This window comes from Podarcis raffonei, chromosome 7 (genome assembly GCF_027172205.1).
Source record: "Podarcis raffonei isolate rPodRaf1 chromosome 7, rPodRaf1.pri, whole genome shotgun sequence".
Classification (NCBI taxonomy): Eukaryota; Metazoa; Chordata; class Lepidosauria; order Squamata; family Lacertidae; genus Podarcis; species Podarcis raffonei.
Genome location: NC_070608.1, coordinates 14,320,682 through 14,345,637, shown reverse-complemented (window position 1 = coordinate 14,345,637; position 24,956 = coordinate 14,320,682). Strand labels below are relative to the sequence as shown.

At 44.9% G+C, this 24,956-nt stretch overlaps 1 protein-coding gene across 2 annotated transcripts in view; it reads left to right on the top strand.

Annotated features, from left to right (window-relative positions):
* FER1L6 (fer-1 like family member 6) overlaps nucleotides 1-24,956 on the top strand; it is a 117,223-nt gene that overhangs the window by 27,547 nt on the left and 64,720 nt on the right. For both annotated transcript variants that reach the window (XM_053395324.1, XM_053395325.1), the window contains exons 6-15: nucleotides 323-385; nucleotides 1,720-1,798; nucleotides 2,884-3,040; nucleotides 3,621-3,807; nucleotides 6,095-6,287; nucleotides 7,228-7,577; nucleotides 9,210-9,318; nucleotides 14,166-14,352; nucleotides 19,467-19,587; nucleotides 21,884-21,984. In XM_053395324.1, coding sequence (XP_053251299.1) covers nucleotides 323-385; nucleotides 1,720-1,798; nucleotides 2,884-3,040; nucleotides 3,621-3,807; nucleotides 6,095-6,287; nucleotides 7,228-7,577; nucleotides 9,210-9,318; nucleotides 14,166-14,352; nucleotides 19,467-19,587; nucleotides 21,884-21,984 — 1,547 coding nt within the window. The remainder of the gene's footprint in view (nucleotides 1-322; nucleotides 386-1,719; nucleotides 1,799-2,883; nucleotides 3,041-3,620; nucleotides 3,808-6,094; nucleotides 6,288-7,227; nucleotides 7,578-9,209; nucleotides 9,319-14,165; nucleotides 14,353-19,466; nucleotides 19,588-21,883; nucleotides 21,985-24,956) is intronic.

The window sequence follows — 24,956 nt, the reverse complement described above, 5'->3', positions numbered from 1 at the left end:
GGTAGTCATTGCAGTGTCTTCTGGATGCGGTTGAACTCCCAGTTGCCATCACCCCTGAGCACCAGCCATGTTGGATGGGGCTGATGGAAGCTGAAGTTCAAAAACATGCAGAGGGCACCACGTTGGCCACCCCAATGTGCCAAGAACTGGCTTGGTTTTGTGTCCGTAAATGAATAAATAAAGTCAAAGCCAACTCTGCCCCCTGCTTTATGGTCTTCCATAAAGAATCCTGAGGACCGTAGTTTGAGAGTGGCTGAGAATTCTGTGTGAGAGAGATGTAATATATATTAACTTGAAATTCTGTGGTTTTTTCTTCCCACAGTATTTTGTGTTTGACTTCATTGGACCCCAAGTACATCTCTTTGACAAAATTATCAAGATCTCGGTGAGTATATGCATCTTTAGTTGGCCAGAAACGAATTTGTTTTTCTGAACCAGGAAGTGTGGAGAACAATGACCAAAGAAGTGATGAGATCAGATTTCTCAATTATATAAAAGAGAGGCGAGACTTGTAGTTGGACAAACAGAAAACTGTTTTGACCATTTTTATACGGATAGTTTTGCTCATGCATTTTTAACATTGCCTTTTCGTCTTGGAGGTAAACAGTAGTTGCAATCATCTATTAAATTACCAAACCTTTTTTCTGCTTCTTGGTTCTTGAATTTTGCATGGCACCCTTAACGCAGCACTTAAGGCAGGCTGTAAAACTCCGCAGAACTCAGACCATAAGGAAGTATGTCAGATTCTCAGCTAATGTAAAAACCATGTCTCCTTTGTTGAGACTCGGAGATTTGTCTTGGTTGAGGATCATTCTTGATTGCTGAGAGGACACATTAACTTGCTGCCTGGATAATAACGCTCACTGTGGCGATAATCAAATATTCATTTTAGTTACCGTGCTGTATTGCTTTGCAAATCAAATGTGTCAATGGAATAAAATGGAAAGAATGAGACAAATAGGTACTCCGCGGGAACAAATTGCAGAATGCTTGGCAGAAATCTTTATTCATCTTCAAATCAAATTTGTGATTGTTTTATTTTTTAAAAAAATCTATTTGCCTTGGTCAGGGTTAGCAATGCTTCTGAATACCAGTTGCTGGAAGTCGCAAGAAGGGAGAGTACTCTTCTTCTCATGTCCTTTTGGTGGGTTTCCCACTGTAAGAAAAGGACTCTGGTCTAGATGGGCCATTAGCTTGATTAGCAGGTTCTTCCGATACAGAAATGTAGAGTTGGAAGGGACCCTGAGGGTCATCTAGCCCACCCCCTGCAACGCAGGAATTCTGCCCACAGCTGTCCCTGGTTAACAGCCAGATGCACTGACCCATTGTGCCATTCTTACGTTCATTGTGGGAAGAGGGACAGGGTGAGGTGGGTTGAACTGCACCCTTTCTTGGTCATGCGAGAGCAGGGTTTCCCAAACCTGGCTCTCCAGCTGTTGTTGGACTACAACTCCCATCATCCCTAGCTAGCAGGACCAGTGGTCAGGGGTGATGGGAACTGTAGTCCAAAAACAGCTGGAGACCCAAGTTTGAGATACTCTGTGCTAGAGTATGACAAAGAACCAGAGCCAGGAATTAGTTACAACATACAAGGTTTTCACTGCCTAGTATTAAAAATGCTAGGCTCCTTCCATTATCGACATGAATAGTATTTGATCTCTGTTCTGTAAATGGTTCATGTACCAAGCATATAATCCTTCATGCATCTTCCTCCAACAGGTTATGCATAACAAGCTGATAGGGAGCATATTGATCGGCTCCTTTAAAGTAGATCTGGGGACCGTTTACAATGAGCCTGGTAAGATACGCAGTTTCAACTTGGCCCTTCTTTGTTAATTAGTGATCTTGTTTACAGTTGTATCTCAAGGCTGATTCACAGAATCTCTGAGCGTATGGTTTGCCATGGGGGCGGGCGGGAAACAAAAATTAGACTACAGGTTGCTCATGGCAAACAGACTACAGTCATGCCTTGGGTTACAGATGCTTCAGGTTGTGTTTTTTCGGTTAAGGACCCGCCGAAACCTGGAAGTACTGGAACAGGTTACTTCCAGGTTTCGGTGGCCGCACATGCGCAGAAGCACTAAATTGCACTTTGCACATGTGCCCGCTGCAGGTTGCGAACGCTGCAGGTTGCGAACATGCACCCCGCACGGATCACGTTCGCAACCTGAGCGTCCACTGTATGTAAGATTCAGGTAGGTAGCCATGTTGGTCTGACACAGTTGAAATGAATAAAAAAATGCCCAGAACAAACTTAGTTGGAAGTGGGCAGCTGCGCAGCGCCGATAAGAGCGGGCAGAACCAGCGGGCAGTGGGGGTCGCCGCAGGCTGGACAAATGAGTCCCTTGGGCCTTATCTGGCCTGTGGGCCTTAGTTTGGGGACCACTGATCCAAGTCATTGTCTTCTGTGCCCTTCCTGGGGGGGGGGCTCTTGGGCAGGCGGTTCTTCCTCATCCAGCCAATCCCTGACACTCCACTATGGAGGGCACCACAGCTTCTAACTGAAGAAGATGGCGTTTGAACCCTCTGCATGCAAAACAGATTCTCTACCACTAAGCTATGGCCTTTCCAGTACCTGATGGGTCTTGATAAAGGTTTATTCTTCATTTGCTCATTTGATGTGCTGCTAAGAAGTCACAATGGGAGGGTTTTGTTTGCAAAAGCAAAACAGAACCTTGACAGGCAGGTTAAGAACATTTTGAATAAATGAAAAACATTTACTTTCCAGAGTGTTTCCAATTTTGTTCACGGAGCGGAAAGAATAGTTATTGCTGGTGATTTGCTGGCTGCTAATGCACATGTCTCCCCCTACCCCTTCCCCAAGAGACAATGATTTCAGAAGCTCTCCTGTGGACCATTCATGCTTGTATGTTTCATTTCCAGGTCATCAGTTTTGTGACAAGTGGGCTGTCCTCACAGACCCTGCGGACATAAGGACAGGAACCAAAGGATATCTGAAGTGCGACATCAGCGTCGCAGGGAAAGGAGACACGCTGCAAGCCACTCAGAAAGCAAGTGATGCAGAAGAGCAGATAGAGAAGTACGGCCACAACTTAATTACCATCTTGCCGGCGTTCTGACTCTGACATATATAGATGGCAGTTGCAATGCAAAAGCCTGTGGAATGGCTTCTCTCGACTGGTATCTTACTTAGTCCTGGGCAAAAGAGGCAAACCCTCCCTGCCGCAGGGGAGTTATTTATATGCCAAACATGAACTGGCTACGGTCATTCTTTCTCCCTGGGGGACCCTGGCAACTGTGGTTTTTAAATGTAAACCACCTTGGGTGCTTTTGCAGAATGGAAGTGTATGAATGAAATTGAAATGAAATTAGCAATTGCATAAATGACCTTTAAAAGGTAAATAGCAGGCATGTCCCCCATTAGGATCAGGATTGCAATGGGGATGGGAATGGCAAAGCCTTCCTTCTCCACTCCCAGAGTCCTGATCTGGATCAGCCCCTTCTATACTTGCTTTTTAAAATTAATAAATCTACATAATTACTTATTGCATGAACAGCATCTTGTCTAGTTTGTTCCTAAGTCTGAGCAAGCATTTCTTTTTTAAAAAAAAAATCACTTAGCTTTCTTCAGAGAACTGGTCTTTTTTCATTTTCTGCAGGAACCTCTTAATTCCCAAAGGATTTCCATCAGAAAGGCCTTGGGCCAGATTTTACGTGAGAATCTACAAAGCTGAAGGGCTTCCCAAAATGAACTCAAGCATCATGGCCAACGTAACAAAAGCCTTCATGGGCGACAGCAAGGACCTTGTGGATCCATTTGTGGTGGTCACATTTGCAGGTCTAATGGTAAGTGGGTCAACGTGATCACACATGCAACCTTTTCGTGTTGGTTGGTTGATTAGCTGCCTTGTCACCAGGCAACAGTTGTCGGGATTCTTTGGCAGATGCTGTAACCATTAAAGTGGTATACATCATCATCATCATCATCATCATCATCATCATCATATAACCCGCCCATCTGACTGCATGGGCAGCTTCCAACGTAATAAAAACACGGAAAACATCAAGAACCTCCCGATACAGGATTGCTTTCAGATGTCTTCTAAAAGTTATCTGTTTGACATCTGACGGGTGAGGGGAAGGGAGTGTTCCCTGTAACTTCCCTGCCTGGTTCCCTGTAACTTCACTTCTCACAGTGAGGGAACCACCAGAAGTCCCTCAGAACTCAGTGTCCAAGCTGAACGATGGGCATGGAGATGTTCCTTAAAGCCGTTTAGGACTTTAAAGGTCAACACCAACACCAACCAATCAGAGTTTGTAACAAAGAGGGCTGGAACATAATCCAGATCGGATTGGGATTCCTTGCAATATTTAATCCCTTTTTTTATTCTGTTTGCATGGTACAGTATATGACATTGGTATGACATCAGTACACTTAGCGGGCAATCAGTTTTATGGCACCAAAATGTATTTTGCTAGCAGTGTGCGCTGAAGTCCAAAGGTGGATTTGTTGTGCTAGGGTGTCAGAGCACTTTGATCCCCTTACATAGGCAATCGTTAGGATTCAGTATGACCTTGAATCCATCATGCAGAATACTGACAATCTGGAGGCACCCCAGGCCAGGAGTTATGCACCCATCAAGTAATTTAATAATGGGAACATGGAATGTCAGAGTTGGAAGGGATCTTGAAGGTCATCTCGTCCAGGAATCTTGCAACTACAGCAACCCTGACAGATGGCTGCCCATCCTCTGCTTAAAACACCTCCAGCGAAGGAGAGCTCATCATTCCCCTTGACAATCTGTTCCACTGTCAAACTGCTCTGAAGGTTCCTTTGAAAAATGCTTCTGTGCCATTTCCACCCAGCTGGTTCTTTACCCACGTTCCCTTTTGCAACAGGCTCTTCACCCATGGCAAAAAAACCCTCCACCGCTGTCTGCCCTCCTGTTCTTCACAGCTTGCACAAGAAACCTGCATTCTGTCATGACAAATGCTTGGTTGTCCCCTCTCCATTGCTTCAAGTAGGCAGCCCATGCTTTTCGTGGGTGCTGACTAGAGTAGCAACAAAAGTGCTTGCCTAATGTCAACAGAGGGACATGGGTGGTGCTGTGGTCTAAACCACAGAGCTTAGGGCTTGCCGATCAGAAGGTTGGTGGTTCGAATCCCCACGACAGGGTGAGCTCCCCTTGTTCGGTCCCAGCTCCTGCCCATCTAGCAGTTCGAAAGCATGTCAAGTGCAAGTAGATAAATAGGTACCGCTCTGGCGAGGAGATAAACGGCATTTCCGTGCGCTGCTCTGGTTGCACCAGAAGTGGTTTAGTCATGCTGGCGACATGACCCGGAAGTTGTCTGCAGACAAATGCCGGTTCCCTCGGCCTATAGAGCAAGATGAGCGCCGCAACCCCAGAATCAGTCACAACTTGACCTAATGGTCTGGGGTACCTTTACCTTTAATGTCAACAGGCAGGCCGTTGCAGAGTACTGTACAGGTGCTGCCACATCACAAGACAGAGCTCTCACAAATGCAAAACGGGTGTCATGTGGCACTTGTAGCAGTGCCTGTTCAACTGACTGAAGTGGTCGAGGGGGCGCATTAGAGGGGTAAGGTGATCGCATGATAATAGCTATGCAAGCAGACACTACTAGCATGTGAGAATTGCTCCAATTCTGCAATCCTTAGCACTAACATGCACAGGAACATAGAATCATAGAATCATAGAGTTGGAATAGACCACAAGGGCCATCGAGTCCAACCCCCTGCCAAGCAGGAAACACCATCAGAGCACTCCTGACATATGGTTGTCAAGCCTCTGCTTAAAGACCTCCTAAGAAGGAGACTCCACCACACTCCTTGGCAGCAAATTCCACTGTCGAACAGCTCTTACTGTCAGGAAGTTCTTCCTAATGTTTAGGTGGAATCTTCTTTCTTGTAGTTTGGATCCATTGCTCCGTGTTCGCTTCTCTGGAGCAGCAGAAAACAACCTTTCTCCCTCCTCTATATGACATCCTTTTATATATTTGAACATGGCTATCATATCAGAAGAATAGTGCTTCCCCCCAGTAACGTCTGAAGGTGATTTTGTGTGCATTAGCCCTGTCGATCCCACAACTAACCTACAACTTTTCATTTTAGGGTCGAACTACGGTGCAGAAGAACTGCGCTGATCCCGTGTGGCACGAGCAGGTCGTCTTTAAGGAGATGTTCCCCCCTCTCTGCCGAAGGGTCAAAATCCAGGTGTGGGACGAAGGGAGCATGAATGACGTAGCCTTAGCCACCCACTTCATAGACCTGAAGAAGATCTCGAATGAACAGGATGGAGATAAAGGTGAAGAACTATGCATGGATCAGTTTTAGAAAGGCAACTCTGGACTGTTTAAAATGTCTGTGTTATAGAGGCATTTCTGGTCCTCTCTCTCTCTGTTGCCCTTTAGGATGAGCAGAACCCAAGTCTGAGCATCTTTAGAAGGGCAGTAAAGCCTTTCAGAAAGAGCAGCTTCTGAAGGCCAACTCTTCTTTATGTCATTTCATTGTTTCAGGAGGTGGTTTGGAGAATAAACACATCCTGTTTTCACCAAAGTTAGGATGGAGGGCTTGTAACAGCTTGTGGCAATTCAAATCACATTTTGTGAAATAATGACATTTGGATTTGAGGGCTGAAGATAAATCGTTTATAGAAAGTGGCTTTATTGGGTGTTACACTGGTGTGGATGAAGTGAATAATGTTTACGTACAACTTCTTAACTTTCTCTCTCTGTTTCTTTCTTTTAATTACTTTTCTATTTCTTTTTCTTTATCTCTTCCTCCCTCCCTCCCTCTCTCTCCTCTTCTCTTTCTCTTTTTTGCCTCTCGATTAATGTTTTAGTTTGAACCAAATAAAAAAGAAGTTTTTTATTTCTCTTGATAAACTCTAATAAATAATAATAATAGTAATAATAGTAATAATAATAATAATAATAATAATAAACCAAATCAATTTTTGTTTGAGGAATCTCTGGAATATGGAGTTGTAAAGAACAAAACAAAAAGCCTTGCATAAAAGTTTTATTATTCTTTTTGACACTATTGGGGCGCATTTGACACGAACTATTGAAGAAGAGTTAAATCTCCATGTGTAATTTTAGTAGTGAGTTAAATGCAGGAATTTGCCTCTTTGAGCAGCAAGCTGCTATACCCACCCAGAATTAAGCTGGTATACAGATGCCTGCCTGACCATATTCCCTCCCCTATCATTCCTTTGACGTTTGTTGCATATATGTCTTCTTCAGGGTTCTTGCCTACCTTTGGGCCTGCTTGGATCAATCTTTACGGTTCCCCCAGGAACCACACCCTGATGGACGACCACCAAGAGCTCAATGAAGGTTACGGCGAAGGTGTCTCTTTCAGGGGACGGCTCTTGATCGAGCTGGCAGTGGAGATCCTCTCCGGGGGAGCCCACGAATCAAAGTTTTCAAAGATGATCAAGGAAATAAAGCTACCTTCCAAGGACAAAGACTCCAAAGGCTCAAAAGGATCGGGAAAAGACAAAGACAAAGGAGCTGAAGATGGAAAACCTTCCCCTTCAGATAAAACAAACTCAACAGATGTGGAGGTGGAGCCTTTTGATGTACTGCCTGAGGTAAATTTTCTTAAAAGATGCTCAATTTGAAAAGTGGATCTCATTTACAAGATTGGCCCATAGGCTGTGGTCCTCCATATGTTATGGGACTCTAACTCCCATCGGACCCAGCCAGCATGACCAAGGGCTTGGGATTATGGTAGTCCACAACATCTGTAGAACTATGGGTTCCCCACCTTGCTTATGGCCTGTCTGTTTTAGAAACCACAGCTTCTCCCTCACTCCACAGATCCCTGGACTGTGTAGCTCTATAAAGCATGGGTAGGCAAACTAAGGGCCGCGGGCCAGATCAGGCCCAATTGCCTTCTGGATCCGGCCCATGGACGGTCCAGGAATCGCCACGTGGATCACCAGCGCACGGGCGTTCTTTCCCTCTCCCTCCCTCTCCCTCACACGGCGATGGGGCCGGTGCCTCCTCCCTCCCTCCTCCTGGCTTCTCCCTGCCCTGCCTAGAGGAGGAAGGGGGCTGGGCTTTGTTGGTGCCAGCAGCAGCAGTGCTCGAGTGGCCGCCATTTTAAGCAGCCCATCTCCGGAGTCCTTTCGTGTGTCGCTCATTGTCCGGCCGCCGCCACTAGCCCCTGCCACTCACAAGACACAGGTAAGCAGCCACTGGGGCTCATGGTGCTCTTGCATCATATTCTTTTTCCAAAATATAGTCCAGCCCCCCACAAGGTCTGAGGGACAGTGGACTGCCCCCTGCTGAAAAGGTTTGCTGACCCTATAAAGACTCAGAGGATCTTTCACAGTTCACATGAAACACAAATTCCCAGAGTGCATTATTTCTTAAAAGGCCACAGGCCTCTGGCTGAGGACATGTTGTGCAAGGTAAGTAAAGGGACCCCGACCATTAGGTCCAGTCGTGGTTGACTCTGGGGTTGCAGCGCTCATCTTGCTTTATTGGCCGAGGGAGCTGGCGTACAGCTTCTGGGTCATGTGGCCAGCATGACTAAGCCGCTTCTGGCGAACCAGAGCAGCGCACGGAAACACCGTTAACCTTCCCACCAGAGCGGTACCTATTTATCTACTTGCACTTTGAGGTGCTTTCAAACTGCTAGGTTGGCAGGAGCAGGGACCGAGCAACAGGAGCTCACCCTGTCGTGGGGATTCGAACCGCCGACCTTCTGATCGGCAAGTCCTAGGCTCTGTGGTTTAACCCACAGCGCCACCCATGTCCCATGTTGTGCAAGGTAGTGCACAGCAAAAGCTGACAGCCGCAGTCTGAATCAGCCAGAAGTTACCATTGATAGGTGTTTTCTTACGGTTAACACAAATTCAGCCATCGGAGTGGGCTGTCGATTCAAGACAGCATCAGATTAAACCTGCTCAGAAATTTGACATGACGCAAGACTAAAATGGATACAGCTCTTCTAAGCTTCTCTTTATTTGAGCCAATGCTTGCCCTCACAGAGAGCTGTATGTGCAAATAAATCAAAGTTGTTCTTTTTTCTCCCCACTGTTCGCTCTTTCTTTCTTCCTTTCTTTCTTTCTTCCTTTCTTTCTTTCTTTCTTTCTTTCTTTCTTTCTTTCTTTCTTTCTTTCTTTCTTTCTCTCTCTCTCTCTCTCTCTCTCTCTCTCTCTCTCTTTCTCTCTCTCTTTTTCTCTCTTTCTCTCTTTCTCTCTACCTGCTACCAGATCCATGAGGAGCAGTTTGAGGAATTCCTTCTCTTTGGGGCCTTTTTTGAAGCTACGATGATCGATAGGAAGGTTGGAGATAAACCAATAAGCTTTGAGGTGTCTGTTGGTAAGTGTGGGGGGGATGTTCCTTGTGTGTTTCTCCACTGTTACCCTTATCTTTAATTTGGAGAAAGGGCTATAAAGTCACCACAAAGCCAAGGATCCCCCCTCAAAAAAAACTTGGTTTATGACCTCCAGGCTGGATGAATGTCTGCTAATTTGAGGAAGAATGTAGGAGGAAAGCTACTATCTTCTGTGTGGAATGAGAGCCCATGATAATAGTGGCCATAAGGTCCTTCTGGATGAAAGCCAGAGTGGAGAGTGTCCACACTGATTGGACGGCTGAGTCTTAGATCCAAACGATTAGAAATAGATGCATTATCTGGTGTGTGTGTATGTTGTAATTTCTACTCCTTTATTCCTGTTTCAGGTAATATTCTCTCTCCTGTTTAGTTTTAAGCTGCTAAGTTTTAGATTGCTTTATTTATTTGTAGTGTTTGATGCAAAACTTGTATGGGTTGATTTTCTGGGTATGTACTGTATTTATTGACGTTATTATTTATAATTGTTTATTATATACATGGGGACGCGGGTGGCACTGTGGTCTAAACCACTGAGCCTAGGACTTGCCGATCAGGAGGTAGGTGGTTTGAATCCCCGCGACGGGGTGAGTTCCCGTTGCTCAGTCCCAGCTCCTGCCAACGTAGCAGTTTGAAAGCACGTCAAAGTGCAAGTAGATAAATAGGTACCATGCCAGCAGGAAGGCAAACGGTGTTTCTGTGCACTGCTCTGGTTTCGCCAGAAGCGGCTTAGTCATTCTGGCCACATGACCCAGAAAAACTGTCTGCGGAAAAATGCCGGCTCCCTTGGCCAGTAAAGTGAGATGAGCACCGCAACCCCAGAGTCGTCTGTGACTGGACTTAACTGTCAGGGGTCCTTTACCTTTTTAATATATACATATATACATATACATGCATACATACATATATATTTGAATTGTTATACTTAAATTGTTCACTTGTTATGTTGTAAACCACTTTGGTCACAGTTTTGTGGGAAAGTGGCACACAAAAAAACAGGAGGTGGTGGTGATATGGTCGAGAATCTACAAGCTGATGTTGCTATCAAACTGATTTATCTGACTGCGCTTGTGGGCCGGGGGGAAATTTAGAGGATCTGGTGTAAACCTGGCACCACATCAGCTTCTCCTCTTTCAAGCTCTGGGCCAGTTTTTGCCACGGAAGCAGAATAAGGATGTTGGATCTTCAGTGGTGGGGAATACAGATGGGTGTGTTAAATTCTGTGAGCAAGAGGGTCATTGAAGTGTTGGTGGGTTCCCACAAGGCACGACACAGCAATAACAGCAAGAACCTTTATTGAACTCCATAACTGGGAAACGGGGGCAAAGCAACTGCTTATATACATTCCTGAAAGCCTGGGCCACTCCCACTCCCAACGTGATCGGCTGTCTAAACTTCCAAGCTGCGAATCACAAGTCAGAGTTCAAGGGCCAATGGCAGAGGCCCAAATCCTGAAATGTTCTGTGATTGGACATCATGTATCGAATCAGAGCACAGGAGCTCAGAATCCTTAGTCCAGACTCAAGCTCAGGCAAACACAGACCACTGAATACATAAGTCATATAACTCAGCAACTTTGCCTTGCTGATTTTTGTATCCCAGCCATAATGGACTGATAAAAGCTCTCCTACAGCCATTAGTTTAAATTCATGTTCTCCAACATCAAAGGTGGACTTGCCACTATATTATTCCAGTAGCAAAATTCAAAGTGAACTTGGAGGACCCTGTTGAAGTGAAACCTCTGCGGGAAATTTGAGGAAACCAAAAAATGATTTCATTAATAGGGGCATTTCAAAGTGCTCCTCCCAGATGACCTATTTATTGAGCTTTCCTCCTGATTTGCTTGCACAAAGCTTACATGGAGCTTAGATTGTATCCAGTCTTTACTGAGCAGTTATTCCCATTTGTTTGCAGGCAGATTATACGACATTGAGTACTTGCCCTAAGTTGCTTTCATCGTGTTTATGCACCTTTCTGTTAAACATCCATTTGTTCCACACTTTTCAATGCATTTCCTTGTCACTTTCCTAACTGCAAAGAGTCTGATTCTTTTATAAAGCAGATTTGTTGTGCAGGGATAACAGAGTACTTTGATCCACTGTAAATACGCATACCTAAATTTTGTGGCACGCTCTTGAATCCCTCCTGCAAAATAATGACAGTCTGGAGGCATCCTCAATATTTGGCACATGTTAGGAATCATAGAATTGTAGAGTTGGAAGGTATCCTAAGGGTCATCTAGTCTGACCCTCTGCAATGCAGGGACTCGAACCCATGACCTTCAAATTAAGAGTCTTATGCTTATGCTCTGTTGACTGAGCTATTCCAGGAAACTAGGTTGCTAATGTACTCTGCTGAGGTGAATTTGGAAGTGCCTTCTCTGGTGAGGGATATCTGGGAATTCTGCTGAGGAAGGTTAAAAAAAAATTAAACAGCATAAGTGACATTTCTCAGGAAATTATTTCATTTTGCTCTTTTTTTAGAAATAGTATATGATGACTGTGAGCATGCAATGTGTTGCAAAGCATATTGCCTTTGTCTCACTCTCTTTTGCAAGTCAGAGCTCTGAAGAGAAATCAAATACACTTCCTACTCATTTTTTTTATTGCAGATGACATTTGTCAGTCATAAGTAGGAAAGCAGGAACATCAAACGCGCTCTGATATCCTGGTTTTCCTCCTAGGTCAGGTTGTTCTCAAACTGTAGCACAATAGGCAAACAAAATAATCAGCATAACTTTCAGCAAGTAACCTTATTCAATCAATCCATCCTTTTTGCAATCAAAGACCAGACAGCAAAATTAGCAACAGAAACATACACTTCATCAGTATCAAGAGGTGGACGTAATTAGAAATTTCCTATAAACTTATTTACATTAAAAATGACACTCCTTCAAGTAAAATCTGTGTTCCAAAGTTTAAAATCAGTGCTCATTCGTCGGCCATCACTGTCAAATATCACCGCAGTCTGTCTTGTCCCCATTGCCGTAAAACTGAATTTCTTGACAGGCCTGGTGATATTCAGATTGTTGTTGGCAAGGAGATATTTAACATAGGTTTCCTGAGCGGCCAGATAATTTCCTTAGTAGTGGTTGAATTAGCTCTCTTTGGGTACTGCAATACAACACGCAGTATAGAAGAACATGCCCAATGGTTTTAATCTCATCAGAGTTCCATGGGCATCATCTCTGTTCAACTGGGATGCCATGATATCTGCCCTCTAATAGTGATTTTATTAGTTTTTGCACCACTGTAGGCTATGGTTTTCCCAGTAGTGATGTATGGAAGTGAGAGCTGGACCATAAAGAAGGCTGATCGCTGAAGAATTGATGCTTTTGAATTATGGTGCTGGAGGAGACTCTTGAGAGTCCCATGGACTGCAAGAAGATCAAACCTATCCATTCTTAAGGAAATCAGCCTTGAGTGCTCCCTGGAAGGACAGATCCTGAAGCTGAGGCTCCAATACTTTGGCCACCTCATGAGAAGATAAGACTCCCTGGAAAAGACCCTAATGTTGGGAAAGATGGAGGGCACAAGGAGAAGGGGACGACAGAGGATGAGATGGTTGGACAGTGTCCTCGAAGCTATTAACATGAGTTTGCGGGAGGCAGTGGAAGACAGGCGTGCCTGGCGTGCTCTGGTCCATGGGGTCACGAAGAGTCGGACACAACTAAACGACTAAACAACAACAAATAAGGCAGGCATTACAGATGAACATCCTAACTTCTATTTAAGACCAGAAAGCAGACTTAAGGAAGACTCCAACAGGTCATTAAACCACAGGGAAGTTCTTACATGTCTCTACTTTGACCCAGCCTTGCTTGACCTGGGCTATCCCTCCCTGTTTGTACGCAGTAGCTGCGGTAACACCTTTATCATTCTCCATGTTCAAGAACAGAGTGGTTTTTTCTGATAAGGAAAGGCCTCCTTAGTAAACAAGGCGGTGTCTAATATTTACTCAAGCATGGACTTGGGAGAGGCTGGACAAGAAAGGACTTCCTTTGTGTATTTGCACAGCAAAGAATAATAAAATCTTTGAGCATGAGAAGAGTCCTGCTGGATCAGGCCAAAGGCTCACCTAATCCACAAGCTTGTTCTCCCTGTGGCCAACCAGAATCCTATAGGAAGCCAGAACAAAGACCTGGTTTCCTATAGTATCCTCCTCACCTGTGATTCCCGGAAATTGGCTGCCTCTGACAGCGAAGGTAGACCATAGCCATTGTGGCTGGTAGCCTCTGATGAACTTGTCTAATTCTCTTTTAAGACCATCAAGGATGTTGTATAGGAGGAGTCTTCAGAAACAGGGTCAACAAGAGGACAACTTTTAAGAATTCAAAACTCAAACATTATCCATAGTATCTTGTGTGTGGAAAAGATCTACCGTAGTTATAATCTGGTTGTGTTTATTATTATTTTCCCCAATTGATTTTTTAATTAATTTTCCAAATTTAAAATTAAGACCAACTTAACTATTGACTATTGAGGTGCTTCCTTTTGCTGCTCACGGTAAAATACTTTTTCTTAATTTCTAATTTCTTAATTTCTAAGACTTTCCCATCCATTCCTATTTCCATCGACCGTGCATGTTCAATTCCTGTTTAGACATTTACCCAATTAATTTCCCCAATTAATCAAATAGAATTAAGCTTCCTTTCTTGATCCATATACTGTAAATCATTAATCCTATTTTCAAATGGTATTTCCTCCAAAACAACCTAACCTTTCTATCTTTATGTGCTCGCAACATTTTGGCTGTCCAGTTGTGTTTAAACGCTTTCGTCCTGGATGTAGCCTAATTCTGTTACCCTTCTCCCATATTTGGTTTGTACCTCTAGGGAATTTTGGCAATGTTATTGATGGAGTGTCACCTGGAGCTGGGAGCAAGAAGAAAGGTCATGAGGGAGAGGAGGAGGAAGGTACCCCTCTTCTGTATGAGGGAACGGGAGAAGCTTCACATGACTTTGCAGTGCCGCTGGTATCTACCACACACCCAGAGAAGCCGCTCATCACTGAGGGAAACAGGTATAGCCCAAAACACTTATAGGCTTCATTAAATCTCTCTCCTTGACCTGAGTCTCTAGAGATACGGGTCTTTCCTAAGTAGATATGGACAAATCTACCAATTTTGGTCCGCCCAATTTCTCATTTCCCCCAATCTTTAAAGTCAGTTTTGCACATTTCTGTTGCAATTCACAATTTATTTATTTTTTCCTGTTAAAAAAAGTTGTCTTGAAAACAATCAGCATTTCCGTGCAAATTCCTTTGAATAAACACATTTTGGTGTGCTGTTTTGACATTACAAATCTATATGTGCAATTTCCATAAAATAATGCATTTTTGTACATCAATTTTTGCTAATCAATGCATTTTAAAGCACACTCCCCACCTCTCTCTCTCTCTCTCTCTCTCTCTCTCTCTCTCTCTCTCACACACACACACACACACACACACACTGGAGAAATGCACTGTGACATTTAGAGGATTTCTAAGGACGTTGGGTTTTGCTTCGCATGTTGGCTTGAGAAGTGCAAATTACGTCGTTTCTCATTAAAATGTAAACAAAATTGAATTCATCCATATTCCTACATCAGTGGGGCCAGTTGCTAGGGGAGACAGCAATCTATTCAGCACGGATTTTTTGGCCCAAATTTTGAAGGGACAAGAAAGTAGCATGCTGACCTAATAGCACAAATGGTAATACAGTCATACAATAGTGCAAATAGGACCACTTCCTGAGTAATGAAGTATTTCATTCATTTATATAGCAAGGTTTATTATATACATTAAAAATCTCAATATTCATTTTAAAATGATAAGAACCATAATTCTTATGGAAACCAGAAAGCCAGTATGTTATAATGATAGTAGCATAACTGCAAGCCTTTGTATTACAGGGGTACCCAAATTCCCTCCTAATCTTGCTTTGATCTGTACAGGATTTGCAAGCGTTGGTCATAAGGTGATTCTGGTCTGTGCTAGCCATGGCCATAGTGGTAACAATACACCATGGTTAAAAGAAACCAGGGGGCAGAAGGGGGACTCCTCCCAAGGGAGGATATCAGGGAGAACATGTGTCTGACTTAAAACACCCCAGAGGAGATCGGGAATGCGACATTTGCATTTCCTCCTCATCTCTATGCCTGATGTTATATCCCGAAACTTCAGAAAAAGGCAGAGAGATGTGCTCTGAGAAAACAAAACAATCAGATGAAATCATTGCCAGTAATACTAGACTAGAAGAGAATGGTCTTTTAGGACAGTCTCCTGGTGAGAGAGATGAAAAGCAGAGGCTGTCAAGGATGTAGCTGCCGTCTCTCATGACAGTACTAGAGAATGTAGATGATCAGCTATTATCTTGGAGAGGCAGCTGGTGGGTTTTTATGTATTCGCCTGATAGACATTTGGATCTAAAACGGCTGCAATAAAAGAACAGAAATCTGCAATTGCTTTATATTAGCTGCTATGGTATTTGTCTGGTTCCACCACTCCTTAAAGACCGACATCTCTCTTTCATGTAGGTGCAAAGCTATTTCAGATTTTGCATTTCCCCTTCCTTTATCGGATTCTTGTGGACAAATGAATTTATAGCATAAAGTATAATAGAACTGGGATATGGCGGGTGGCGCTGTGGGTTAAACCACAGAGCCTAGAGCTTGCTGATCAGAAGGTCGGTAGTTCGAATCCCTGCGATGGGGTGAGCTCCCATTGCTTGGTCCCTGCTCCTGCCATCCTAGCAGTTCGAAAGCACGTCAAAGTGCAAGTAGATAAATAGGTACTGCTCTGGCGGGAAGGTAAACGGTGTTTCCGTGTGCTGCTCTGGTTCACCAGAAGCAGCTTAGTCATGCTGGCCACATGACCTGGAAGCTGTACGCCTGCTCCCTTGGCCAGTAAAGCGAGATGAGTGCCGCAACCCCAGAGTCGTCCGCGACTGGACCTAATGGTCAGGGGTCCCTTTACCTTTATAATAGAACTATGCTGCATATCAGGTATAGGCAACTGGCAATCCATGGTCCAGATTGAGCCCCTAGTGGCCCCTAGCAAATTCTTATCTATGTGTGGTAAAAATATTGCCCAGAGACTCAATGTCAAATTGAATAAATGCTATTAGTTTCCAAAATTGTGGAAGAGACGGAGATTGCATGCTTGCATTTCATTTCTCTGGATGGTAGCTACAGTAAAACACAGCTTAGCGTATAACAGGGTAATTAAGTGACCAATATAAAGCCTGTCCTTTCTTGGATTCCATCTCCTGTTCATTCAAACAGTGAGACTACAATTGATTGAATGGGGGACACCCCAAAAAATTACATGGCAATCAAGTTTCCCAAAATTATTAAAATTTGGAGAAAGAGTTGCCCCCTCTGCTTGATGTGAGAATTGGACTCGGGAAATGGAGGGCTCACCCCAAAATCAGAAAATAGTGTGGTTAATTCCAAGCCCAATTTGGACCCTGTTGGAAGGGACGCAGGTGGAGCTGTAGTCTAAACCATTGAGCCTCTTGGGCTTGCCGATCAGAAAGTCGGCGGTTCAAATCTGCACGATGGGGTGAGCTCCCGTTGCTCTGTCCCAGCTCCTGACAACCTAGCATATCGAAAGCATGCCAGTGCAAGTAGATAATTAGGTATCACTCCGGTGAGAAGCTAAATGGCGTTTCCGTGCACTCTGGTTTCCGTCATGGTGTACTGTTGTGCCAGAAGCAGTTTAGTCATGCTGGCCACATGACCCGGAAAGCTGTCTGTGGACAAATGCTGGCTCCCTCACCCTGAAAGCGAGATGAGCGCCACAACCCCATAGTCACCTTTGATTAGACTTAACCATCCTTTTATCATTTTACCATTTTTTTACCTTTACCTTTTACCATTTTTTGCTCTCCTGCTGATGCAATCAGGGGTGTCTTCGTTTCAGCAGGAGGTCTTTCCTCTCTCTTCAGCCTGCTGTTTCTCTTCCTTTCTGTCTCTCCCTGCATTCTGAGCACCAGGGGCAAAGAGGAATAGAGAAAAGCCCCCTCCTCCACTGCGGGTGGCGCTGTGGGTTAAACCACAGAGCCTAGGACTTGCCAATCAGAAGGTCGGCGGTTTGAATCCCCGCGATGGGGTGAGCTCCCGTTTTTCGGTCCCGGCTCCTGCCAACCTAGCAGTTTGAAAGCACACCAGTGTAAGTAGATAAATAGGTACCACTCCGGCAGGAAGATAAACGGCGTTTCCATGCGCTGCTCTGGTTCGCCAGAAGCGGCTTAGTCATGCTGACCACATGACCCAGAAGCTGTACGCCAGCTCCCTCGGCCAATAAAGCGAGATGAGTGCCGCAACCCCAGAGTCGGTCACGACTGGACCTAATGGTCAGGGGTCCCTTTACCTTTAAGTGAGTGGCAAGGAAGAAGAGAGTGGACCATTTTTATGAGTGTGCCAGATTCCTATTCTGTTAATGAACAATTTCACTAGATGATCCTTTCATGACACTGTAAAGTGCAAATGTTTACATCAGGCTTCCTCAAGCTCGGCCCTCCAGATGTTTTTGGCCTACAACTCCCATGACCCCTAGCTAGCAGGACCAGTGGTCAGGGATGATGGGAACTGTAGTCTCAAAACATCTTAAGGGCCAAGGTTGAGGAAGCCTACTTTACATTCATTGGTGGAGGAACAGCCTCCCTTTTGTCTCAAAGTTATTAAGTTTATGACCACTTTTTCTGTCTGGACGAGGACATCAGAATCGTATGCCTTCTCTGGAGCGCTGTTATGTACGCATAATGCAACTGGCCTCTCGCATAAAATCACAGATGCACCTGCTGAAGTTCAGCTCTGAAGGCACCATAGGAACATAGGAAACAGCCCTATGCTGAATTAGACACAATCAACTTTAAGACCCACAAAAATATGCTTGCAATGTACTTCAAAAACAAGCACATAAAAATTGGGCAATGAACAACAATGTTATGAAACAACCAGCTATAGATCTGTTTTGACTATCGTGTTTGTTGCAATTAAATCTAAGTCCTTGGGAAAAGTTGTGTGGGATATCAGACAGTGTTATCTCCAAGCCTGACCTGGAGATGCCAGGATTTGAACCTGGGACTTTCTGCATGAAGATGCTCTGCTACTGAGCTGTGGGCCTATTCAGGTGTGACAACCAGATTCCATGTTTTTCTCCCTTGCCTCCAGTTCTATAAGCTCTCTCTCTCTCACACACACCAGTATATTGGATAAAGCTATGCAGTGATGTGGCTGATGCATTTTAATTAGTCAAGTAAGGATTAATAGCACACAAGTTGCATATCTAAAGGGAAATCATCTAGAAGAAAAGCAATTTAGCAGGTGGAGAAGATTTTAAGTGCAAAGTAAGCTGCCTTCAAAACGGCCTTCTGAAAAACAGTGCAGCCATAGGGCAAAGATTTGGGATGAGCACATTGGGCTTCAATCCTGATGGCTGGCACATCTCACTGTCTCCAGCCAAGCTGGTTGCTGGCACACTTGCTTTTTGTAGAAAGGCGCACAGCCAGGACTTTCTGAGTTCAGATTCAAGTGAAAAATAATGTAAGGGGAAAGCGTTTTATCAGCCATTTGCAACTGAGGTGCTGCTGTAATCTTTCTGAGTATGTCCAATTTAAAAGAAGAGATGCAGTTGAGTTCTGTGGATTCATACAAATCTGAAGAAAATGGCCTATCCGTACAATCAGATTGCTTTGTGAATATATGGGTAGCAAATTGGCTGCATACTTGCACATCACTATACTTCAGTAAAGGTAAAGGGACCACTGACCATTAGGTCCAGTTGCGGATGACTCTGGGGTTGTGGCTTTCATCTCGCTTTATTGGCCGAGGGAGCCAGTGTACAGCTTCCGGGTCATGTGGCCAGCATGACTAAGCTGCTTCTGGCAAACCAGAGCAGCACACGGAAACGCCGTTTACCTTCCCACTGGAGTGGTACCTATTTATCTACTTGAACTATGACGTGCTTTTGAACTGCTAGGTTGGCAGGAAGGAGCAGGGACCGAGCAATGGGAGCTCACCCCGTCTCGGGGATTTGAACCACTGACCTTCTGATTGGCAAGTCCTAGGCTCTGTGGTTTAACCCACAGCGCCACCCGCATAGCAGATCCCAAAAAACTATTGATGATGCTATCTCATCTCTTTCCACAGAAACTACCTTTATTTGCCCTATGACGATAAGAAGCCCTGTGTCTACATAAAGAGTTTTTGGGGTGACCAAACTTTCAGGCTGTATTTTTCTAACGTCCTCGAGAAAATGGCACATCTCCTGGTAAGCCTGCGGGAATATCGAAATAATGATTCTCCAAACCACTTGCTAAACTCGGGGTGGGGGCATTTTCGCACACTGGAATTCTCAAGCGGATTCTCTTGCTTGAGTTGGCTTTGCAAGCGGCTGGAATATTCATAGACGTGCTTCTGCGGTGGTGTGAGAGAAGCTGGACAGCACTTTAAGCTTTTCGTGCCCCCAAAAAGTGGGTGGGGGAAAGGTTTCTATCTCTGCAAGTGATTCTTGTGTATCATTTCTAAGTTTTCCTCAATTTGGTTTCCAGTGTACAACATTAATTAAAATAGCAATAGAGACTTTAAAAACCAGTAGGCATACTAAAATTATCAAAATGCAAGTGGAGGGTTGTCTCCAACTGAGCTTTACGGAGAGTAGACACACTGAAATCAATGGACCTAAGTTTGTCATCTTCATTAATTTCAACAGCCTTCTCTGAGTAGGACTACCATTGTCTGCAACCCATAACCATCAATTTCATTTTAAAAACAAATGGATGTAATAAAGCTACTGAGGTCCAGCTCCAAGGGTCTTCTGGCAGTTCTCTTGTTGTGAGAAGTCAAGTTACAGGGAACCAGGCAGAGGGCCTTCTCTGCAGTGGTGCAAGAAATAATGGTGAAATATACTCGGAGTCCTGTAGTGATTTCATGCTCTTTAATGCAGCTTGTAAAAGTGATTAAATTGCCCCCCAAACCTCAGGCTTTTATATACATTATTTACAAACTGAATGGCTGATTCTGCTTCCCTCCTGGAGCCTGATTGGTCTTTTCCTGCAGGCCAATCAGTTGTTGCATTCTAGGATCCTACTTGTCTATTGTTCTAGGATCCATAACAAATGGGGAACTATGCAGGATAAAGCAGAGACATCACCATGCCAACAAAGGTCTGTGTAGTTAAAGCTATGGTTTTCCCAGTAGTGATGTATGGAAGTGAGAGCTGGACCATAAAGAAGGCTGATCGCCGAAGAATGGATGCTTTTGAATTATGGTGCTGGAGGAGGCTCTTGAGAGTCCCATGGACTGCAAGAAGATCAAACCCATCCATTCTGAAGGAAATCAGCCCTGAGTGCTCACTGGAAGGACAGATCCAGAAGCTGAGGCTCCAGTATTTTGGTGACCTCATGAGAAGAGAAGACTCCCTGGAAAAGACCCTGATGTTGGGAAAGATGGAGGGCACAAGGAGAAGGGGACGACAGAGGACAAGATGTTTGGACAGTGTTCTCGAAGCCACAAACATGAATCTGACCAAACTGCGGGATGCAGTGGAAGACAGGAGTGCTTGGCATGCTCTGGTCCATGGGGTCACGAAGAGTCGGACACGACTAAACGACTAAACAACAGCAACAATGCAGGATAAAGAGTTGCTTCAGGTTGCTGGCTAGGCTCTACTTATAGGTGACTCTGCTGTCCTTCCCTCCCCCCCTCAAAAAAAATTCCTGGCCTCTCACCAGAGCCCTGATCCAAAGCATGTGTGGAGCCTGACTTTCTCCTCATCAGCAGGACTCAAAGATGGGTGGCCCCATGCGGTCAGATGGGCTCTGCACCTCCAGATCTGGGCTCCTGCTCAGAATTGCTATTTTGCTGCTGTTTCTATTTCTCTACTCAATATATTGATAACTGACCACCTGCAACAGAGGCGGGGAACCTGTGTCTCTCGGAAGTTATTGGGCCACAACTCCTACCATCCCTCGCCATTGGCCATGCTGGTTGGGACAGATGGATTGGAGTCTAACAACATCTCAAGGATCTCAGTTCCCCCACCCTTGTCCTATAGCATCACTTTTCAGGCTGCAGCATCTTTACGTTAATAAAGGAAGAGCTTTGCCAACGCTTCTGTTGATGTTTGCATTGGAGAGGAAGGGGTCAAAGAGGCTTTGCATATTTTTGAGACTGCATGGGAGTGGGTCATGAGTCAGAGCCAAGATTCGGCCCTTGTTAAACTCAAAGTATGGCACATGTCAAAAATCGCCCGCCATCAGAAGACAGAAGATTGTTTATAACATGACATCTCAGCGGAGAATGTCCCCTTTCTGGAGACCTCTGACTTAATTAACATAAACTATGTTGAGTCTACAATGCACCGAGGAACTAATAAATTCACTTCTCAGTAAAAAATGTGTCATACATGCCAATTAGCTGGAACCAATTATCGTTTATCACTTAAGCTAATTAGCCAGTGAAGGCTTTCCCCCCTAATAATTGCATTAATTGAAAGAATTCTTGCCATTTCTGGTGACATTTATATGCTCTTCATGCAACTGTTCTCCCCATGCCCTGTCCCTTAGGAAGAAGGTTTAGAACAAGTGAGAGATCTGATCAAAGTTTCTGAGATTGCCTCAGAGGAGAAAATGAGGTCCACTTTAACGGATTTTATCAACCAAAGTAGGTAAGACTATCTACTGGAGAAGCTGACAGTATACTTTATACTCGATTGTATCTACCAAAGTAGGTAAGAAAAAGTTTACCTTATAGTTTCCAGGTGGTGGGTAAGGAATGAACAAGTAATACAAAGGAGGCTATACCAGGGATGGGGAATTTGTGGCCTTCCAGATCTTGCTAGACTACAGCTCCCATGATCCCGCACCATTGGTCATGCTGGCTGGGGCTGATGGGAGTTGGAGTCCCACATCTCCTGGAAGACCATAGGCTCTGTGTCCCTGGGCTATACCGTAGTTGCTTTTTTTGACAGAATAATCCTGTGCATGTCCGCAGCAGTAGATTTGGGGCATAGTGTGGAAACGCCAGGAGGGCTGTAGCCCTGGGTGCACAATTTTAAAGGGGGTGTGAAGTAGGCACCCCCCAGCCTGGTGTTCTCCGCCTGCCAAGGGCCGTGTCTGCCAGAGGTGCTCACCCCTGTGTGGCTCAGCATGAACCTTCTTTGCCCTGGTGGGGTCGCTCTGGTGGGGTTGGCAGCAAAGGCTGGGCTGGTGTCCCTCACCTGGTACCTCTCACCCCCCCCAGCGCACACCCCCTGCACCTCTGGTTCACGTCCACCTGCCCCACGTACCAGCAACCAACGCTATGCCACTGCTGAGCTAGGCCAAAACCTGGTGCCCCCCGCAGCCCTCATGCCATGCTGGGCTTTGAGAAGGAGGTGCAAGGGCTCTGGCAGGGCCTCTTTCCTCCTTCCTAAAGCTGGGCAAGCACTAACTAGGCTTTGGGAAGCAGGCAGGAGGACTCTAGGGCTGGATCTAGACACATCAAAAAACTGATTCTAACTGACCGCGTTGTAAACTTCATACAGAGAAATCCCGTTGGCGAAAGCTGGGACTCCACAACACCAACAGGTGTCACAGTGTTATGGCGCATATAAAGCGCTTTATCTTTACCAAAGTAGCTGAGTCCTAGGATAGATCCTGTTTGGCTTTGCTGAACTCAGAGAGTTGCAAGCAAAGAACCAAATACTTGCAGATTAAGTTACATCGTGCAAGAGAGTGTATTCAGAAAGGACTCATTCAGGTGTCCTACATGCCAGGAAATGAAATTCCTGCTGATCTGTTGTCTAAGGTTGTTAGCAGAGAACAACTTAAGGTTTATGTACAGGGGTTGCAATTGGGTTGAACCACAGGTACTACAGGTTACACGGAAAGGGGGAGGATGTTAGGATATTTTCATTCCAACTTAAATGGTCAGGCATGATTGTTGTGTATCACATGCCTGTTGACTTCCAGGTTCTCCCTGGGAACTTCCGTTTTGTATATAGCTTTTGTTCCGGCTGTTTTCCTGGACACAGTGGCAAGCAGTCATGTTTTTCCTTTGTTCTGATCTACGTTGAATAAAGCTGTAAATATGCTCTTCTGTCTACATCTTCCATTGTGGAGGCTCTGCTGAAAAGGGCGTGCACGGGTCTTGGAATGTCTCTGAGGCTTGTGTCGCTAATTGACTGATGCTGTTCCACGGGAGACCGGTGATCATTCGGAGATGACTGGGGCCTGCCTGATGCCTCCGTCTCCCTGGCAGTATCCCAACACTTGCCAGAGCTGTCATGCCTCATAGCCTCAAGTGCTTGCTGTGTCATCTCCATTCATTGTCCAGTTTCCAGGTGGAACTGGTCATGCTGCCCTAAAACTGCCTCTGATGTCAACTTTGACACAAGTCTCACTGAGTTCAAAGGGACTTATTCCCATGTAAGAGGGCTAAGGATTCCCTTACCTTTCCCGCCCTGACCTGGCCACAGCGATCTATGCAATGGTCACCTCCAGGCTTGACTACTGTAATTCACTCTACACGGGGCTGCCCTTGAAGCTGTCCCATAAACTCCAGCGGGTGCAGAATGCTGCAGCGAGGCTCCTCACGGGGTTTCTGCCATGGGAGCATATTCACCCAGTGCTTTTCCAGCTGCATTGGCTCCCGGTGGAGTACAGGGTCAGATTTAAGGTGCTGGTTTTGACCTTTAAAGCCCTTCACGGCCTAGGACCCTCGTACCTACGGGACCGCCTCTCCTGGTATGCCCCACGGAGGACCTTAAGGTCCATAAATAGAGGTCCCGGGCCCTAAGGAAGTTAGATTAGCCCCAACCAGAGCCAGGGCCTTCTCAACACTGGCTCCGGCCTGGTGGAATGCTCTGTCTCTTGAGACCAGGGCCCTACGGGATCTGATCTCTTTCCACAGGGCCTGTAAGACGGAGTTGTTCTACCTGGCCTTTGCCTTAGAATCAGTTTGATTCCCTCCCCCTCTTTCCTTTTCCTTTCTCCTTCTATGAAGAGATTGCACCCTAATGTTTTAATGTTGTGTCTTAATCTTTTAAATTGTATTTTAATCAACTTGTTTTTATTATTGGTTGTTAGCTGCCCTGAACCCGGTCTTGGCAGGGGGTGTATGGGGTATAAATAAAAATTTATTATTATTATTATTATTATTATTATTATTACCTAACTTGCTCGCTTAACTTGGTGTCCTGTTGCAGAAAGCTGTTGCTGACTTAGGCTCCAACTTCATGTACAGATCCATTTATTTATTTTTTTCAATTCTGTTCCCATTCCTCATATTCCAGCAGATTCATTACCAGATTGCCCACTAGGCTTTTGGAACTGTCAGAAGAACATCGCACACATTGGAAATAATCAGCAGCATCCACTGCAAATAGATTCTGCAAAAATCTGCAAGGTCAACATGCATACAAAGGACTTTGCTTGCTCAAACCTTGTTTGAGCACAATGGATGGGATGCAAAATAGCCACATATCCCCCAAACTAATTAATTTCATATTGAAATATTACCATACAAATTGCATTTCCACTTCTTTATACTTCTCCCAGCAATAAACGATGCCTCCGTTTTAATATTACATTATGAATCTGAGTGCTTAGTATCTTCTGGCTCATCTGGCGGGCTACACAGAGGAACTTGCTGCAGGAG